The sequence below is a fragment of the Sus scrofa genome, chromosome 14, assembly GCF_054392235.1.
Source record: "Sus scrofa isolate SSC_HxYL_T2T_F1_AM1 chromosome 14, Sscrofa_HxYL_maternal_Yorkshire_Landrace_v2.0, whole genome shotgun sequence".
Lineage (NCBI taxonomy): Eukaryota > Metazoa > Chordata > Mammalia > Artiodactyla > Suidae > Sus > Sus scrofa.
In genome coordinates, this window is record NC_139396.1 from 143,241,929 (window position 1) to 143,263,012 (window position 21,084).

The 21,084-nt window shown below is 37.8% G+C and overlaps 1 protein-coding gene across 29 annotated transcripts in view; it reads left to right on the forward strand.

Annotated features, from left to right (window-relative positions):
- The window catches only part of ADD3 (adducin 3), a 132,287-nt gene that overhangs the window by 93,886 nt on the left and 17,317 nt on the right, over positions 1 to 21,084 (forward strand). For all 29 annotated transcript variants that reach the window (XR_014826210.1, XR_014826207.1, XR_014826203.1 and 26 more), the window contains 2 exons: positions 7,651 to 7,874; positions 20,478 to 20,616. Coding sequence is in view for 21 of the 29 variants with exons in the window: in XM_084994231.1 (XP_084850357.1) it covers positions 7,680 to 7,874; positions 20,478 to 20,616 (334 nt within the window). In the remaining 8 variants the exon portion in view is untranslated. The remainder of the gene's footprint in view (positions 1 to 7,650; positions 7,875 to 20,477; positions 20,617 to 21,084) is intronic.

Here is a 21,084-nt window from a genome sequence, read left to right on the forward strand (position 1 = left end):
CTGGGGTGCAGCCCTAAAAAGCAAGTAAAATGAAATGAAATGAAATAAATTAGTAAAATAAAAAAGTTTCACTTGTCAGTCTGAGGGTGTGGCTGTCATAGTTTGTGCAGAGTTCATGTTTTTATCTAGAACTTTAAATACCTTCACAGTCTTATAGTAATCTTTTCAAGAAAAACTAAATATACCAGCATTTGTCATTGTTGCTTTTAACCAAATATGCTGCTTTAAAATCTCAATGTATCTTTGATTATTGTTTTAAATACAGAATAGTGGGCCTGCTACTTGAGAGTACAGCCATCTTTTTGCTTATGTTCTAGAGAAAACTGTTAAAACTTATAAGAATTTCAAGTTTGGAAACACTTTTTCTAAGTAATAACTTTTCATAAGATTTTTACCATTCCCAGCCTAGAAACAATACAAACCAGATCGATTTGGAAGGAGTTGTGATATAGTGAAATAATTCAGTTCAGCCACCTCTATGGAGTACTCTGCCATTGTGGGGACTATTCAGACATAAGCAAAGAGATCCCAGAAACTAAACTAGACATAGATACAAGTCAAGAAAATTGAAAACAACAACAACAACAAATGCTGACATTGAGTAATACAGATAGCACAGATAGTGCCCAAATGGAGGAAAACTTAGTTATCCCACAAAGCACTAGGATCTTGTCACTATAATCTACTATAAATATTTCTTTTAAAAAATGAAGGAATCATTTCTTATTCCCTTCCACCTCTCTAGTACATATTCATCCCCTCCCCAGTTTCTGTCTTTGTCTCTCTCTCTCTCTCTTGCTCTCTCTCTCACACACACACACACACACACACACACACACGCACTTATTTTCCTTTCTATTTCCAATATGACCATGGCCTTTAAGAGTTCCTAAGGCAACATGGAAACAACCCAAATGTCCATCGACAGATGATTGGATTCGGAAGAGGTGGTATATATACACAATGAAATACTACTCAGCCGTAAAAAAGAATGACATAATACCATTTGCAGCAACATAGATGGAACTAGAGAATCTCATACTGAGTGAAATGAGCCAGAAAGACAAAGACAAATACCATATGATATCACTTATAACTGGAATCTAATATCCAGCACAAATGAATATCTCCTTAGAAAAGAAAATCATGGACTTGGAGAAGAGACTTGTGGCTGCCTGATGGGAGGGGGAGGGAGTGGGAAGGATCGGGAGCTTGGGCTTATCAGACACAACTTAGAATAGATTTACAAGGAGATCCTGCTGAGTAGCATTGAGAACTTTGTCTAGATACTCATGTTGCAACAGAAGAAAGGGTGGGGGAAAAACTGTAATTGTAATGTATACATGTAAGGATAACCTGACCCCCTTGCTGTACAGTGGGAAAATTTAAAAATTATTAAAACAAAAAAAAGAGTTCCTAAGGCAGTGTTTTTTGAGCTGTAGATTATAAAAATTTATTGGTAGATTATGAATTAATTTGACCATTTTTTTAAATGAAGAGATTAAAATAGAAGGTATTGATTGTACCATATAGGAAGGGAAAATATCATGTCCTGAGTTTATTTCAGTTATACATATCATGTATTTGTATGTGATTACAATGTAAAATATATTTCTTATTGTGGATTGCCAGTTTTTAAAAGTTCAAAAACTGTCATTCTAAAGTATTTCATCTAATTGTGTCTTGAACCTAATGTTCTTTAAATATACATATTAGCTAGTTACTACATAAATATTTGGATAAGATTTTTTAAAGCTAGAATTTTGGGAGTTCCAGTAGTGGCTTAGCAGTAACGAACTCACTAGTATCCATGAGAACGCAAGTTCGATCCCTAGCCTAGCTCAGTGGGTTAAGGATCCTGCATTGCCATGAGCTATGGTTTAGGTTTCAGACGTGGCTCAGATCTGGTGTTGCTGTGGCTGTAGTATAGGATGGCAGCTACAGCTCTGATTCGACCTTTAGCCTGGGAACTTCCATATACTGCAGGTGCGGCCCTAAAGACAAAAAAGGGAGTTCCTGTTGTGGCACAGTAGAAATGAATCCAACTAGTATTCATGAGGACACGGGTTTGATCCCTGGCCTTGCTCGGTGGGTTAAGAATCCAGCATTGCCGTGAGGCTGTGGTGTAGGCTGGCAGCTATAGGTCTGATCAGACCCCTAGCCTAGAAACATCCATATGCAGCTTGTGTGGCCCTAAAAAGCAAAAAAAAAAAAAAAAAAAAAAAAATTATCCATATTGTTGCAAATGTCAGGATTTCCTTCTCTCTTATGGCTGAATAATATTTCATTGCATATATCACATTTTTCTTATTCATTCCTCTATAGGTGGATACTTAGGTTGTTTCCATGTCTTAGCTATTGTAAATAATGAAGCTGCTGAAAGCTTCTCTCATTTTTTTTTAAATTCTGTTTATGTTCAGATAATCTGTGGATCCTAAATTTTTTCCAAGCTTGAAATAATAGCTTAATGTGTAGTAGTTAGTCTGCAAAATTTCAGATAATCAGTTGTTCCTTATAATCGGTTTAAAATCTGTATAAAACTCTTATTGTTGAGCATCTAGGTATAAAAGAGCACCTAACTGACAAACTTCTATTCTTATTCTTTATTTCTGTATCCTTATTATAAATTCCTAATTCTTATTCTAAGTACATAAAACTTTGAAACTTCTTGTATTAAAAAGCCATGCTAAATAATGAGCTTTTGAGGTTTTAAAAAGGTCAGAGTGTTTTGAGTCATTTCTAATCTTATTTCCCCTTTTTGGTGCCATTTCCTTATTTTTGACAGATTCTATAAACTCCCAGATGCTTACTATTTAGGACATTATATAGACCAAAAGTCTCAAATTTTCGTAGCTTTATGTTTTATGATATGTAAAATAGTATGTGTCATTGTAAAGTGGACTAGAAGATAGACATTGTGACTTTAAATATTGGCTATGACATAAGCAATGGGATTTTCAGGAGGATGTTTAATTCATTGACCCTCCAGTTTATTAACTTCTATCTCATTGTGTACTTGCAAAGATAAAATAAGGTAGAAAGGTGTAAAAGCATGTTATAAACTATATAAAGTTTTACACACATATAATACTTTTATTATTAAAATGAGTGGTTATATTTTCCTCTTTATCTTGCTCTAAAAATGCATTCATCAAGAGTTCTTTAAACTAAGCTTTTACTTATCAATGTTTCTATTACCAGTTTCTTAAACCAATGCTGGGACAACAAAATGAATCTACTACCACAGTTCCTTGTTTTGTGCTGTGTTTTAATAAAATTAGTTTATAGGTATCAGCAAATTCAGTTAGACACCAGTTTATTATTTAGCTTGACTCCTCCATTAAGCAAAATAGTGCTTTTGGTGTTGATGAATATGTTAAAGTCCAACTAAAGACATATTTGTGGAATTCCTTTTTTAAAAATGACTAAAGAAGCCAGTGACATAGTGTGGTAAACTAAACAGAATTGATTTCTTTGTTAACTGATGTCTCATTTATTGAGTACCCACTTAGTCTGTATTTGACCAAGTCAGCATGGCATTTACTAATATATGTGAGTTTGTTTGATTTTTTTAAAAACTAATTATTCTTGAAATTATTATATGCTAGCAATAAGCTGTTTTAAGGAATTCAAGTGGGTTTGTTATAAACAGCTTCTAAGAAAATTAGGTTCTAATGATTGGTTAGACCTTTAGACTGCTGATAACCCAGCTGGGTATGAAAAGTGAAGTTTCTTACTGTTGGTGCTCTGTGTACCACATTTTTTTTTTTTTTTTTTTTTTTTTGTCTTTGTTGTTGTTGCTATTTCTTGGGCCGCTCCCGAGGCATATGGAGGTTCCCAGGCTAGGGGTCTAATCGGAGCTGTAGCCACCGGCCTACGCCAGAGCCACAGCAACGCGGGATCCGAGCCGTGTCTGCAACCTACACCACAGCTCACGGCAACGCCGGATCGTTAACCCACTGAGCAAGGGCAGGGACCGAACCCGCAACCTCATGGTTCCTAGTCGGATTCGTTAACCACTGCGCCACAACAGGAACTCCACCACATTTTTTAATAATGGCAAGATAAAGACCGTAAGCCAAGCTAACAATAGTGTAGCAAAACCAAATTTTTGGAATAATATAAAATGGCCAGGTCATTCCATTAGTAGTGGATGCTATATTAAAAATAAGAAAAAACAGCCATTTATCCTGTGGAGAACACATTTAATGATATTAAAATTAAGTTTAGATTTCCAGGGCCAGAATTAATGCAAGAATTTTTAATTTCTTATAGCAAATTTGCCTGGGCTGAGTTGGGTCAAGACAGCTTTAGAGATGAATTCTATCAGAGAAAACTCTTATTAGAGACAAATACAATAATCTCACTGGTTGTTATTTTGTTTAAAAGGTGAGACCAGATTTCTCTAGTCTTTAAGAGGGATTCAGATCCCTAAGAAAAAGGTGGCCTTTGCCTTTTCTCTTCTGGATTTATTTAGAAAACTGCTCTGCTGGAAGGCAAAGCTGTTCTGCTTGGGGAATCCAAGGCTGTGAAGCAACTTTGCAGAGTTTCAGGTCCATGGATATTTCTTTCTCTCTAGTTTTCTTTTCTTTTTTTTTTTTTTTGCCTTTTCTAGGGCCACTCCCGTGGCATATGGAGGTTCCCAGACTAGGGGTCTAATTGGACCTATAGCCGCTGGCCTACACCAGAGCCACAGCAATGCAGGATCCGAGCTGTGTCTGCGACCTACACCATAGCTCATGGCAACACCGGATCCTTAACCCACTGAGCGAGGTCAGGGATCAAACCTGCAACCTCATGGTTCCTAGTCGGATTCGTTAACCACTGAGCCATGACGGGAACTCCTAGTTTTCTACATAAATAGAGACTACTTGAAATGTTTTACATCTGACTTCCCTTATTACAAAGTGATTCTTCCCATCAGGCAAATAATCAGTTGAATAAGTAACCATTTTGTAGTCAGTATTTTTTTTTTTTCTGCTACTTAGTCATTTATTTTGAACAGGTTACATTTGTCACTACCTGTAGAGAAAATCGTGTTAAGCAAAACCATCCTTACATTTTCTTTTTTAAAATTGGTTTCCTTTTCTTCCTTGCTGCACATTTTTGCATCTTCTACATTCAGTTAAAAAACAACAACAACAACTAGGTAAAGGGATACACTACTCAGTGATATCCTGTTCTCTTGATTTAGGCTTTTGCCCTATACACCTAAAGCCAGAGGACCCATTCCTTTAGTGTGCGAAAACTCTTACTCTCTGCTAGGTCAGCACTATTCTCAGTGTGGGCCAGGATTCGGTGCCAGTCTGAACACTACCAGTCTGTGATGAGTACACAATATGATATTAAGTGTTTAGAAGATTCTTACAGGTTGATATTGCCATGACATCTAAATGCATTATTTTGTATTTTACAAAAATATTGGTCCACAGCAAATTGGAGAAAGTCCTTCCCCACAGACAAGATAGATAACTTCATCACAGCCTGGTGCTGGGGGAAAGCTGTTAAATGACTGGCTTGTTGATCTGGCTACAGTTGGTTGATTAGGTACTTAGCTACAGCAAAACTCAAATGAATTTGTTTCCTTGGCATAAAATCAAGGATTATCCTAAGTGTCAGTAATAGGTGAATCAATCAACCATTCTTGTGGTTTCTGAATAGCTTCTTACTGTTTCTTACTTGGATTTGAAGTATTGTCTGCTAAGTTATATAGTCTGGCAACCTTAATACTGACTACATTTTCTGCAGAACTTAAAGAATCATTTGAAAAACTTACATGTGTGTTTCTCTCATGTCTTAGTAAACTACATTAACTATAAAATATAGTTGTCATTAAATATGACAGAGTTTGGTCCAACATAAAAGCAAGAGCAAGAGAGAAAAGAGAAACCCCACTAACAGTAATCACTAGTTGTGAAAATTTGCTATCATAGGCAAATTTTATCATATGGCATTTTACCTTTTTTTTTTTTTTTTTTTAATTGCTTTTCAGTGACATACCTGCAGCATATGGAAGTTCCCAAGCCAGGGGTCAGGTTGGAGCTATAAGCCACCAGCCTACACCACAGCCACAGCAATGCCAGATCCAAACCCAACCTACACCACAGCAGCTCATGGCAACTCCAGATCCTTAAGCCACTGAGCGAGGCCAGGGATCCATGATAACTCATATCCATGAGGCCATCCTCATGGATGCTTGTAGGGTTTTTTTCAACTGAGCCACAATGGGAACTCCCTTACTTTCTAATATTTTGATCCTGCCCCCTTTTCTTTTTTTTTTTCTTTTTTATAAATTATAGTTGATTTATAATGTTCTGCCAGTTTCTGCTATACAGCAAAGTGACCCAGTTACATATGCATTCTTTTTTTCACATTATTCTCCATCATGTTCCATCACAAGTGATTAAATATAGTTCCCTGGGCTATACAGCAGGATCTCCTTGCTTATCCACTCCAAATGCAATAATTTGAATCTTCTAACCCCAGACTCCCAGTCCACCCCACTTCCTCTCCCTCCCCCTTGGCAACCACAAGTCTGTTCTCCATGTCCATGAGCTTGTTTCTTTTCTGTGGAAAGGTTCATTTGTGTCATATATTAGATTCCAGATATAAGTGATATCATATGGTATTTGTCTTTCCCTTTCTGACTTATTTCACTTAGTATGAGTCTCTAGTTGCAGATCATGCCTCCTTTAAAAGTTCATTTAAAAAAATAAAAAATTCATTTAGCAGTTAATGACATTATTATAATTGAACCACAAGTTTCCACTATCTCTGAAAATAGCAATTTCCAATTTAGCATTATAATCTAAGATATTTTTACCTTAATTAGAAATTGTGGAGTTCCCATTGTGGCTCAGAAGGTTATGAACCTGACTAGCATCCATGAGGATGCAGGTTTGATCCCTGGCCTCACTCAGTGGCTTAAGGATCCAGCATAGCTGCTGCAGCACAGGTCACAGATATAGCTCAGATCTGGCATTGCTGTGGCTGTGTTGTAGGCCAGCAGCTGCAGCTCTGATTCGATCCCTAGCCGGAAAACTTCCATACGCTGCACCTGCAGTCCTAAAAGAAAGGGAAAAAAAAAAAAAGTTGTTCTAGGAGTTCTGTTGTGGCTCAGCAGGTTAAGAACCCGACAGTGTCCATGAGGATGTGAGTTTAATCCCTGGCATCACTTAGAGGGTTAAGGATCCAGTGTTGCCACAGTCTGCAGCATAGGTTGCAGATGCAGCTCAGATCTGGTGTTCCTGTGGCTGTGGTGTAGACCTCAGCTGCAGTTCCAATTCAACCCCTGGCCTGGGAGCTTACACATGCTGCAGGTATGACCATAAAAAGAAAAAGAAATTGTTCTAATATTTTTTGAGGAGGTACTTTTTGTTTGTTTTTTGGCTGTGTCCACAACATGTGAAAATTCCCAGGCCAGGGACTGAGGCTGCACCATAGCAGCAACCCAAGCAGTGACTTCACTGGATCCTTCAACACAAGGGAATTCCTTGAGAAGCCACTTTTTAAAGAAAGCTGCCACTGTTACTCTGATGGTAAAAAAAAAAAAAAAAAAAAAAAAAAAAAAGAGTTCTGCTTGACCCATGTAAAATTTGAATTTAATAATGAATTTATCATGAATATCCTACTTTGTGTTTACTCATGCAGGTGACAAGGGATATCGGCGGACTTGAAGCATGAGTTCAGATGCTAGCCAAGGTGTGGTTACTACTCCTCCTCCTCCCAGCATGCCTCACAAAGAGAGGTATTTTGACCGTATCAATGAAAATGACCCAGAATACATAAGGGAGAGGAACATGTCTCCTGATCTACGACAAGACTTCAATATGATGGAGCAAAGGAAACGAGTTACTCAAATCTTGCAAAGTCCGGTGAGTTGAAATAATTAGAAGGCTATAATTTTTCTTTCTCTTTGGAAATCTTGATACAATGAGGTAGGATTTATCTTAAACTACTTTCAGGTTAGAAGAGGGGTGGAGGAAGAATGAGTGACTATTTGTCCCCAACCTTTCAGAGGCAAAGTAAGCACCTAATTTATAAATGTAATTTGCAAGGCTTTAATAGCAGACCAGTATTGTCTTGGTGATTATAAATTTTCTTGTGTGATTTCCAACTATAATGTTTCATTAAAGAAGGACAAAAGATGCTACTGAACTCAAGGACCCCCATTTCAGACTGAGTATCTGAAGAAAAGAAAGAAAGGCATGAGTGAAGTGTTAAGAACACAGAAATGAGTTAGATACATCCCATGCATATATTTCCTTCTTCCTTTGGATATCAGAGCAGCATGGGAAGACTTAAGTTTTATGAGGATGTCTGTGATTTGGCAGGTTATGTTGCATATACCTAATATAGGTACACATGTGTGCATATGCACAAAACTAACTGGATTAAATATGGATTCTTATTTTAACTCAAGCTGAAAATTCTGTCTATACAGTAATATTCAGACTTCGTAAATCATGTTCCAGTGATTTGTTAGTTTCTTTCAAACCTTAAGTGGAATCGTAAAGTTCACATATAAGTGCTGGAAAATGAGAGAGCAGCTTGATTTAAGATGCAAAATAAATTCATAACTTTATGTATAATGAAGTTCATGGACCCCTTAAGGTAGAGTTCAGCATGTGTAGACCCATGATGCCCAGGTTTGAGTTATATTAGATATCCAACTTAGGTACTAAAATAAGCATCAAGACATAGAACTGCCTGAAGTGGCCTTGCTAAATCATTTTTGTTGTGCCCTTGTGAATTTAATCACAGAGGTTGAGTCTAAAGCCAAAGGGAAATTCCACTCTTCAGTAATTCTTCTATATCAGTGGCCTAGATAAAAGCAAGTACAAGTTATAAAAGCAATTCAAGCTTTGAAGACTTTAAGTATAGCTTAAATGTAAAGCTATCATTTAAATAAACCCTTAAAGAAACCTTTTCCAGTGGAAGGGAGACTAACCAAAAAATTCATCATGAGGGAGTAAATGTTCAGTGCCTTCTTTTATGCAAACAAGTTTCTATGTTTATAAATACTTGAAAGGCATGTTAATTATTTGGACCAAAATAGATGTATTTCCTTCTCTAAAGAAACCCCACTTTGAAGAACTAATTCATTAGCCAAAGGGTTATAGTAATATGTAGAATAAAGTAACTGAAAGAGTGAGATGAAGTTCAGATCTTGTTCAAGATTATTAAATATTGAGATTTCTTTGGGAAGTGCTCCAAAGAGGACCAATCAATTCTAACTAAAGTTTGAAAGAAAAAAGTATTAATATATTTCTGTGTCAGGGTTCTTAATTTCTTCATTAAACTAAAAACAGCATAACCGTGAGTAGATTACCTAATTTTTTTATATTTGTGTATTGCCATTTGTAAATTGGCTTAAAATATCCATTTTACTTATGCCTTGAGAAATTTAATGAAATGATGGGAAAGGCGTATAGATTGTCATTTCCATATTCATGTAGCAAGAGTGATAGTTTTCAGCCCAGAGAGAAACAAAGATTTAAAAGGTGTGAATTGACCATTTTTTCCCTTAGATCTTTGCTAGTGGATTTAAAATCTTGTTTGTTCAAGACTTGGAGAAGTGTTTACATTTTGCCTTTCTGCCATGTTTTAGGACAACAGCTTTTTTTTTTTTTTTTTTTTTTGTCTTTTTGCTATTTCTTGGGCCGCTCCCGCGGCATATAGAGGTTCCCAGGCTAGGGGTCCAATCGGAGCTGTAGCCACCAGCCTACTCCAGAGCCACAGCAATGCGGGATCCGAGCCTACACCACAGCTCACAGCAACGCCAGATCCTTAACCCACTGAGCAAGGGCAGGGACCGAACCCGCAACGTCATGGTTCCTAGTCAGATTCGTTAACCACTGCGCCACGACGGGAACTCCAGGACAACAGCTTTTAATACAACCAACTTTTCATGATGTCTGGTATTGCTAAATAGCAGAACTTAACAGCTTTAAACAAGCTTTGTGTCATCATTTCTGTGGGTCAGGAATTCAGGAGCACCTTAGTTGAGTGGTTCTGGCCTAAGGTCTTTCATGAAGGTGTAGTCAAGACATCAGTTAGGGCTGCTGTCATCTAAAGGCTTAACTGGAGTAGAGGTTTTCACTCTTAAGATAGGTCATTCACATGGTTATTGGCAAAAGGCGCAGTTCCTTGCCAGGTGGACTTTTACCTGAGGCCATTTGAATATTCTCCTCCAGAGCATGTATCTGAGAGCAAAGAGAAGGCTGCACTGCCTTTTATGACCTAATCTCCAACATTAAACACCATCGCTTCCATCTTATTTGTTGGTTGGAATTAAGTCACTAAATTCAGCCCATACTCAAGGGAGGTAGAATTAAACTCTACCTTTTGATGGTAGGATTGTCCACTCTCTGATCACAATTTATTTTAAAAACACCACAGTCTACCACAGCTTATTTACCTTCCTCCCACATGCAAAATACACTCACCCTCTACTAACATCTCTGCTAAAGTTTCATCCCATTACAACATTAACCTGAATCCAGAATATCGTCATCTAAATCTGGTCCAGGTACAATTGATATTCCTCAAGTGTAATTCCTTAAAAACAGCTCCTTAAGTACAGTTCCTCTCAGTCTTCTTCTTCTTCTTTTTTTTTAAGGGCTGCTCCTGTGGCATATGGAAGTTCCCAGGCTAGGGGTTAAATCAGAGCTACAGTTGCTGGCCTACATCACACCCACAGTAACACAGGATTCGAGCCACATCTGCGACCTATGCCACAGCTCACGGCAACGCCAGATCCTTAACCCACTGATCAAAGCCAGGGATTGAACCCTCATCCTCATGGATATTAGTCAGGTTCATTTCTGCTGAGCCACAACAGAAACTCCACTACCGGTGATATTTCTTTTTTTTTTTTATTTCTGGCCACCCTGCAGCATATGGAGTTCCTAGGCCAGGGATCAGATCTGAGCCATAGTTGTGATCTAAGCCATAGCTGCAGCAATGCCAGATCTTTAACCTACCTTGCTAGCCCAGGGATCGGACTGAGTCCCAGCACTTCCAAGATGCCACTAATCCCACTGAGCCACAGCGGGAGCTCCCCTCAGTCTTAAGACCTGTGAACCAGAGACAAGCTATCTTCACCCCTCCTCTGCCACACACACACACACACAGCCATTGGTGGGACAGGCAGAGATAACTGCTGTAGACATCTCTGTTCAAAAAGAAATTGGGGGTACAGAGGAGTCATTGGTCCATAGCAATTCTGACATTCATCTGGGAAATGCTTAGAAGTTCTCTTGTTGAGGACTCAGTGCTTCTGCTTAGTAGGGATGAGTCTCTCCAGTTCTTGGCTCTGCCCTCTGAGCTTTTGGTTCCACCCTTTGAATTATTCTTCCTTTTCCTGAAAGGTAGCCTGTGTTTGCAGCTGTGTTTTTTGTTTGTTTGTTTTTTCTCACCCTGTATCCTTCTTGTAGAGGTTTGGGAGATCAAAGACCTATTTTCTTTTTTACTCTTTGTTCCCTTAAGCCCAAGCTTATAATATTTCTGTGAATATAGTTTTCTTAAAACCTCTGTGTGTCTCCTGTGAATATTGGGGTTCATTCTGTTGGACAAAACCCATAACCAGTAAAGAACAAAATCAAAGGTATCACTAATTCACATGTTTCTAAGAAACAAATTTATAAGCCTTCTATCTAAAATGCTGAGTTCCAGAATCTCATACTGAGTGAAATGAGCCAGAAAGACAAAGACAAATACCATATGATATCACTTATAACTGGAATCTAATATCCAGCACAAATGAATATCTCCTCAGAAAAGAAAATCATGGACTTGGAGAAGAGACTTGTGGCTGCCTGATGGGAGGGGGAGGGAGTAGGAAGGATCGGGAGCTTGGGCTTATCAGACACAACTTAGAATAGATTTACAAGGAGATCCTGCTGAATAGCATTGAGAACTTTGTCTAGATACTCATGTTGCAACAGAAGAAAGGGTGGGGGGAAAACTGTAATTGTAATGTATACATGTAAGGATAACCTGACCCCCTTGCTGTACAGTGGGAAAATAAAAAAATAAAATAAAATAAATAAAATAAAATGCTGAGTTCCAGCAGCTTAAGGACCCAACTAGTGTCCAGGAGGATGCTGGTTTGATCTTGGCCTCAGTCAGTGGGTTAAAGGATCCAGCATTGTAGTGAGCTGAGACATAGGTTGCAGGGGCTGCTCAGATCCTGTGTTGTAGTGGCTGTGGCATAGGCCAGCATCTGCAGCTCTGATTCAACCCTGGGAACTTCCATGTGCCGCAGGTGCAGACCTAAAAAAATAAAATTAAAGTAAAATAAAATAAAACACTCAGTTCATTTGGGAAAAAAGGAAATCAGGAAAGAAACTAATAAAAGCAAAAAAATTTTTAAATTACTCACTCTGTACCAGGCACCTATTATGTATTGAATACTATTTAATCTTCAGAACAACTCAATCAAAGAAGTATTATTATCCCTAGTTTAACGGTGAATAAAATGCAACTTTGATTTCTTCATAATAGGGCAATGTATAATGCTTCAAGCTTATTTTAAAGTTAGAAATTTCAAAGCAATATTTAGAATTAGATATATCAAGATTTAGAATATCGCTATAACTAAGGCGTAAAATGTTAACAGATCACCTTAATTAGAATAATTGGTCAAAATGATAATGATTTATATGGTCACCTTGGAAATTTCAGGTGCAAGTATTCTTCATTAACTTTGTTTGCATTTTTATTCTATACCATCTTTTAAGAAAAGATTATTCTAACCTTTAGTTTTATATTAATCAAGACACTTAGATACAGGAGAAAGATCTTCCAGAAGAAAATTTAGTTTATTTGTTTTTTCTCCTTTCAACAGGACCAGTGGTATTCTATTTCCAAATGAATACATTTCTTAATGGAGAAATTCTAAGTAAGTTTGTTATGCTCCTAATCCCACTTTAGGAGGGATCTAATTACATAATTGCAGGGTGCCTTGGGAGCAGCAAGTCTATAATCTGTTTTTGTTTTTGCTCCAGTTTTTCTTTCTAGTAATTATTATGAAGTAGAACATCCAGATGTGGATATTTAAAATCTAGCTCTGATACTTGTCAGTATTCTGTTACCTGATTTTTTGGAAGTTAGACATTACTTGCAAATCAGCCTATGTATTTTTTTTCTTTTAGTCTTAACAAAAACAATCACATCAGGTCAGGTTTTTTTTCCATCAAATTGATTCTCTTTTCTGTGACTTAAAAAATCATTCATCTATTGCCACTTCCTACTGAAAGTTCTGATCTTAGATACAGAAGCCTAAATTACTCCTACTTTTGGTTTCTATTATACATGAATATGTATGAATTTAAAGTATACTCTTACCTTATGTGGATCTCATTTCTGAATCGTTCATGTTTTTACAAGTTTATCTTTATTCATACTTTATCAATTACTAAAGTGATATGGGATCACTACCAACATTGACAGAAGATGTATCAATTGCAATGGCGATTCAGAGAAGGCTTCTTCTTCTTTTTTTTTTTGCGGATTTTTTTAGGGCTGCACTTTCTGCATATGGAAGGTTCCAGGCTAGGGGTCGAATCAGAGCTCCAGCTGCCAGGCACAGCCACAGCCACAGCCACAGCCACATAAACTCAGCAATGCCTGATCCTTAATCCACTGAGCGAGTCTGGAGATTGAACCCACATCCTCATGGATATTAGTCGGGTTCAGTACCATTAAGCAGGAACTCCCCAGAGAAGGCTTTTAAAGCCCCCTCTCACTAACTTGAACATTTTGTTTTTCACCTAGTGATTTCCTTTTTAACCACACATTTTGGGACATGTGTTTGATAAGAGAGCTGTCCAAACTATTAATTTTCTAGGGATAGACAAATTTTCAAGTAGGATTTTGTTTGCATTGAAGAACTAAATGACTTTTTAAAAATTTATAACTTTCTATGAAGATTCATTTCTTATTAAAAAAATGAATTTCTCCCACTAGATGATGGACAGGCCTAATTACAGGGAAGGAATTTCTCATTCAAGTGACTGATAAGACTTTTCTAGAGCCTCAGATACCAGTGTTAATAACCTGTGAAATGGATCTTTGCTATCGCTAATTCAATTAAGATGAGGTCAGATTCTTTCCTTAAATCTAGGAAAATAAAAGAAGCTCTAACTTACAATAATTGGACACTAAGCTAGGCACTCTGGGAGACTCTAGAAATGTGAAAGACACAGTCCCAGTCATTGATTATTACAGTAGAACAGAGTAGGGAAAATAAATCGCAATCATGATAGGTAGGTACCCTAAGGGTGTCTAGGCAAATACTAAAAGAATTCAAAGTGGGCTGGGAAGAGAAGCAATTGAGAGAGAGCCCTCCTAACTGTGGTGATTAAAGGAGAGACTTCAAGGAGAAGGTGGCATTTAAGACAGTGTTGAGGAAAGGGTAGAGGAAGAGTAGAAGCCAGCATTCCCATTTGATGAAATATAGTGAACAAGGATAGAAGAGTTCAAGTTGTGATCAGAGCATGCTGAGTGAACCTCTTAGGATAGACCAGAGCATGTGATAGCGTGCAGGATAGATACAGCCAGAAATTGGCCTAATAGATTGGAGAGATCCTGGAGTGCCAGCCTCTTGTGACCTAGTTAGGGGCCAGCCCATTTTCTCATCATTTCCAGTTTTAATCTGTTCATATGAATTTCTTATACATGCATATATGTGTATAGTCCTTGTTTGGGATCTGGACTTAACCACCACTTAATAGCTCTGACATTAGGAAACTCACTTGAGCTTCACTTTCCTTGTTAGTAAAAATGGATCTCATGTGGTGGTTGTGACAGTTGAATGAAATGAGCCTAGTTCATAGTAGGCAACTATTTTTGTGGAAATGTATATGTAGAGTTATATACAGTATTGCTAACTTAAAGCATTTTTATGCTTTTGTGACAATACTTTGAAGATTATAATCATAATTTATTAGACTGTATTTTTAGTTTTGAAGGCCTTAAAGAATCTGTCATCCCAGTGGCACTTTGCCTTCTTCATAGTCACGTACTCATGTATTCAAAGTGTAACAGCTTCCACTACCTCCTCGTCTCTATTGTTCTCAATCTGAGAAGGAAGATGGTTTATGCTGTAAAAGCTTATGTGTTGTTTGATCTGTTAACTTGACTCTTCTCTAGTGGAGACCCTAGGGAATTGTTGGTTTATTCTGACTTCAAAATCCCAGCATGTGATCTTGCTGCCCTACTTATAAGTTAGTTTCTCATTCTTTTTTTTTTTTTGGTCTGTTTTTTAGGGCTGCACCTTCGGCATATGAGGTTCCCAGGCTAGAGGTCTAATCTGAGCTACAGCTGCTGGCCACAGCCACAGCAACATGGGATCCGAACTACACCTGCGACCTACACCACAGCTCACAGCAACACGGAATCCTTAACCCACTGAGAAAGGCCAGGGGTTGAACCTGCCTCCTCATGGATGCTAGTCAGATTTATTTCCACTGAGCCACGACGGGAACTCCCTCATTCTTTGATGGGAAAATTGCTAGCTGAGAGGGCAAGTACTTTGGTGCTCTAGGATCTGCTTTATCTATCATTACAAGGTAATGCTCTAATCTAGCCTAAGAGGTTTATGCATGTTTCTGATCACAGCACACCTGCTGCCTTATTAGTTGTATAGGCATACCTCAGGGATACTGCAGATTCAGTTGCAGACCACTGAAGTAAAACAAACATCGCAGTAAAATGAGTCACAAATTTTTTTGTTTTCCAATAAGTATAAAAGTTATATTTACACTCTACTGTAGTCTATTAAATGCATAATAGCATTATATCTAAGAAAACAATGTACAGGAGTTCCCACGTAGTCACGTAGAAACAAACGTACTAGTATCCATGAGGATGCAAGTTCAGTCCCTGGCCTCGCTCATCTGGCATTGCTGTGAGCTATGGTGTAGATCGAGGACGTGGCTGTGGCCTGGATGCTGCCCTGCTGTGGCTATGGCATAAGCTTGCAGCTGCAGCTCCTATTCAACCCCTAGCCCAGGAACTTCCATGTGCCACACCTGTGGCCCTGGAAAAAAAAAAATAAATAAGAAAACCATGTACAAACTTTGATATTTTAATTTTAAAATAATACTGTTGGAAAAATGGCTCTGATTTGCTTGATACAGGGCTGCCGCAAACCTTCAATTTGTAAAAAAAAATGCAGTATCTGCAAGACACAATAAAGTGCAATAAAATGAGATATACCTGTATCTGGTTTCAGTGATACAACTCATCTCTGATAAATTAGGCAAAGATCTTATGCCCAACCGAAAGTTCAAGATTTTTTTTTTTTGTGTGTGTGTGTGTTTTTGCTATTTCTCGTGCCGCTCCCGCGGCATATGGAGGTTCCCAGGCTAGGGGTCCATTTGGAGCTGTAGCCACCGGCCGAGGCCAGAGCCACAGCAACGCGGGATCCGAGCCGCGTCTGCAACCTACACCACAGCTCACGGCAACGCCGGATCGTTAACCCACTGAGCAAGGGCAGGGACCGAACCCGCAACCTCATGGTTCCTAGTCGGATTCATTAACCACTGCGCCACGACAGGAACTCCAAGTTCAAGATTTAAATCTTTATTCCATTTACTTATTTGCTGTGCAACTGATCAAATCATTGCCTATCTCAGGACTTTGTTGTGAGATTCAAATGAATCATCTGTAAAGGATTATTTTATTAACACCAGATTTTAGTAGGAATATGATTAACTATCATAAAGATAAGCAGAAGTTTTATTCTTTTAATATAATATTTTAATGAAGGCTTAATAAGCCTATTGATAAATTTTACAATCAGCTGAAACAATTTTTTATCATCGGTAAATTTTATACTGTTTTATGACTTAGGTAATTATCTGAACAATAATTCAAAAATATTTGAAACTAACATATGAGTTATGTATTCATGATGAAAATATTAAATCTTTTGGAATTAAATGATCTATATCTGTTTAAGCACAGTCAACTGTAAAACGACTGGGGCTTTTCATTTACATTGAAAATTATTTTCTTCTCCTGTATTGCATATCAGCTATTCACTAGCCTTAAAGGGGAATTCATGTTTTTCTCTTAATTGATTTCAGAAGGGCTTATGCATCCCTCTGTGACACCATGGATCATCTCAAAGCTTTAGGATGGTACTTACCATATTATGGATAAATGGAAATGAAAAATGCATTCTTGCTAATGAAAAAAAACATGTGACCTGAGTCCTTAACCTCTAACATTTACTAGCTCTGTGACCTTGAACAGATTTTTCAACCTTTCTTATTTAGCTTTCTCATTCCACACAGCAGAAATTTCTCATCAGTATCATAAATAGTGTGATTCTCTTGGGCAACTAGTTGGATTTTTTTTTTCTTAAAGCCATTGTAAATCAGCATACTGAATGATTGTCTTGATTCATGTTTGCTGCTGGAGACTTTAGATAAAATTTGGCCCATTTCTGGCAAATGATACAGTTTTATAGTGTGTGCTTTGTGTCTTAATCTCATTCCTGGCTCTATCTAACCTCTTTATGCATATTTTCTCCTTAGCTTGATTTTTCTTATATTTATTTTTGTGTCATTTTAATCTACGGAATCTGCCTTAAATTCTTCTTGGAGGAACATAAAGTATAGCATTTAATAAAATAAAAATTGTTATACATAAAGAGCTATTGTTATACATAAAATAGGTATCAATTTTTAAAAGCCGAATCAAAGAATATTGGTTATTGCTTCTTTGAACTGAGGAAACTTTAAATAGCTTTTGGTTTTGAAGAGAAGATAAAGTTTCAGAAGAGCACACTGGCCCATTGCCAGGCGTCTAGAAGTTTTCTATAGTCTTTATAAAGATAAATGAGTAAATCTGGAAGCTTCTTTTCCTTTTAGCCTTAAACATGGTAAAACACTCCTGTTACTCATCAGTATCAAGGTGTCCATCCAACTTATATTAGCTCACAACCAATTTATGTTCACAGAGTCTTAGAAATGTATTAATGGAGTTTTCTGAAACATGTTTTTGTAGAGCATATTTCATACGATAGTTTCTTTGGTTGAAATCACATTTAAATGAACTAGAGGGAGTTCCTGTTGTGGTTCAGTGGTAACGAACCTAACTAGTATCCATGAGGACATGGGTTCGATCCCTGGCCTCACTCAGTGGGTTAAGGATCCAGTGTTGCTATGAGTTGTGGTGTAGGTTGCAGCTGTTGCTCCAATTTGACCCCTACCCTGGGAATTTAACGTGTGCCATGGGTGAGGCCCTAAAAAGACAAAATAGAATAAAAGAACTAGATAAAAGTCAATGGAATTAGAGGTTTAGAATTTTTTAAATTAGCAAAGAATTTACATTTAACAAGCCTTGAATTTGTAAAAGGAAAACTATATTTAACTGGTATAAACTGTTCCATAAACTCAGAATTCAAATAGTAACAACTAGTATTTTTTAAATTAATCATTGAAACATCCATCTGCTATATAAGCAAAAAGGACAGTATCTTCCTCTTGGAACTTCTACTTTCCCCTAAATTGTCCCAAGAACTTCAAGTGGCTTAACATAGTCTAAGAAGGTTCATCAGTGGTACACATGTGTCTGAGTCTACAAATGGGTCACACCAAAGTCTGTTCAGTCCACCACTGCCACTGCCCTGTCCCTCCCTGCCATGTAGTGGTGGCGTTGAAAACCTTCTCCAACAGAAGATGCAGGTTCACTGTTGACCCAGATGCCTAGGCAGGTCACCAAGATGCATCAGGGAAGAATACACCTCCCTCCCTGCCTGTGCTGAGCTCGGTTAAGGTGTTCCATGGTGCCCATGGTTGAGCTCCCAAAATTACAACTATTAGCATTCAGCTCTTTGAGTTCACATCACAGATGCCTTTCAGTTGTTGCTCTCAGAGCAACACAAGTATTTAGTCAGGACTAGCCCTAATACTTACTACCACCTCATAGCCTCAGAACCACATTTCCCTTTTTCACCATGGGCTTCTATGCTATTTCTTAAAATTTATATAAAGTTCTTCATTCTGAAAACCTCTGAGGTATTCAGCCATCCTCTAAGCAAGATCTTATTCCCAGCCTAACGAGGAAGGCTACTGTCAGTGACTCGAAGGAGAGTCACCCTTCTGTGGAGGATTTCTCAGTGGTCTCCATAGTATTTATGCCACCTCTCTTGAAGGTAATGAGTCCAAAGCAGTTTTCTACCTTCTCCCTCTTAGGTGAAGTGGGAACAAACTGAATTTAATTTCTGGCAGGGCATTCTGCTACACATGTAACCAATCTTAAATGGAAGGGCAAGATCTAGATAATTTATACTGCAAGAACTTTCAAGTTTAAAATGAATGAGTACAAACATGAGCAAGAGAATAAATGATGCATTTAATAAAATAAGTGTTGGTTGGGTGTGATAGAAATATAAAACCAGTTATTTCAACGAATGTGAAGGATTGGGAGATGTTTCAAATGATAAATCATACTAGCAACTCAAGGGTTATTGGAATAGAAATTTTTCTCTTAATCTTCGGGTTTTTTTTAATATTAAATACTGTTTCTACCACACACACACACACACACAAAGAAAAAAGCAGAGCTTCAGAACAGGAACATATAGTACCCAAAGTTGGGGGGCAGGGGAGTTTTCTTCAACACAGTGTTGTAAAAAGGGAGTAATCAGCTCTCAGCTCTTTATAGACTTGCTTTCAGAATTTATAGGGGTGAGGAATTACCATAGAAATCATAACATGGAAGCCGTGATTTACTGTGTCTTAGTGAAGATTTTTGCTGTGAGTCACTGTAGTCATGCCCTGTTCAGATAAGGACTCTATCCTAACCTGGATAATGAGGCTGCCCGGCAACAAATGGCTTTCTTTTTACATCAGTCTACACTTTGGTGCTCTGGTTGCATATTAACAGAGTTACTTTTGTCTATACCTGTCTATTGTAGATGTTATAATAGTTCATTTTCTTTGAGAGTGAGAATACCTAGTGATTTTTTCCTCCCCTGAAAGCAAGCTTGCTTCTTCTTCCAATGTTTTAATTTTGTTATTTTGTGTTCTACATTTGCTTAAAATAGTGTAGATGAAAGCTATCCAAAAGAGAGATGGGGGAATTCCCATCATGGCTCAGTGGTTAATGAATCCATCTAGGAACCATGAGGTTGCGGGTTTGATCCCTAGCCTCGCTCAGTGGGTTAAGGATCCGGCATTGCCATGAGCTGTTGTGTACAGATGCAGCTGAGATCCCGCGTTGCTGTGGCTGTGGTGTATGGCTGTGGTGTATGCCGGTGGCTACAGCTCCGATTTGAACCCTAGCCTGGGAACCTCCACATGCCTCGGGTGCAGCCCTAGAAAAGACAAGAGAAACAAACAAACAAACAAAAACAAGAGAGATGGGGGAATGATTGATTATGTCAGAGCAAGTTATGTTTGGGTCAGTCTGGTCCAAGTGAGATGCATGTGCTCAGTGATTATTTTTGTGTATTACAGGCCTTTCGGGAAGACCTGGAATGCCTAATTCAGGAACAGATGAAGAAAGGCCACAATCCAACTGGATTACTAGCATTACAACAGATTGCAGATTACATCATGGCCAATTCTTTTTCGGGCTTTACTTCACCTCCCCTCAGTACGTCAGTTTTGTAAATTTTAAAAATTGTAATTTTATATTTTCTTTGAACACTGTACATCTCTAGCAGCACACTCTGCTTTAGTTCAGTCCTTAAGTTTATAACATCTAATACTTAGAGTAACGTAGTATTAGGATTTGTTACTTTTTCATACCAACCAGACATTTACTAGACTTTGTGTGAATTACAAAATAGTCATAAAATGTAGTCCCTGCCCCAGATAAATGCATATTTGAGTTGAGAAAACATACAATGCGTGCATGAAAGATTAAAACTGCAAGATAACAGTAGAGGAAAAAATTATAAAGCAGGTCATAAGAAACTGTCTAATGACTTTTGCTAAACCATCTTATCATGAACTCAACATTGGAATTTATTATTGGCTAAAGTGAACTAAGAGAACTTTATGGAAGAAGAGAGACCTGAACTAACCAGGATGGAGCAGTTAGAACTTGGTGTAAAAGAGT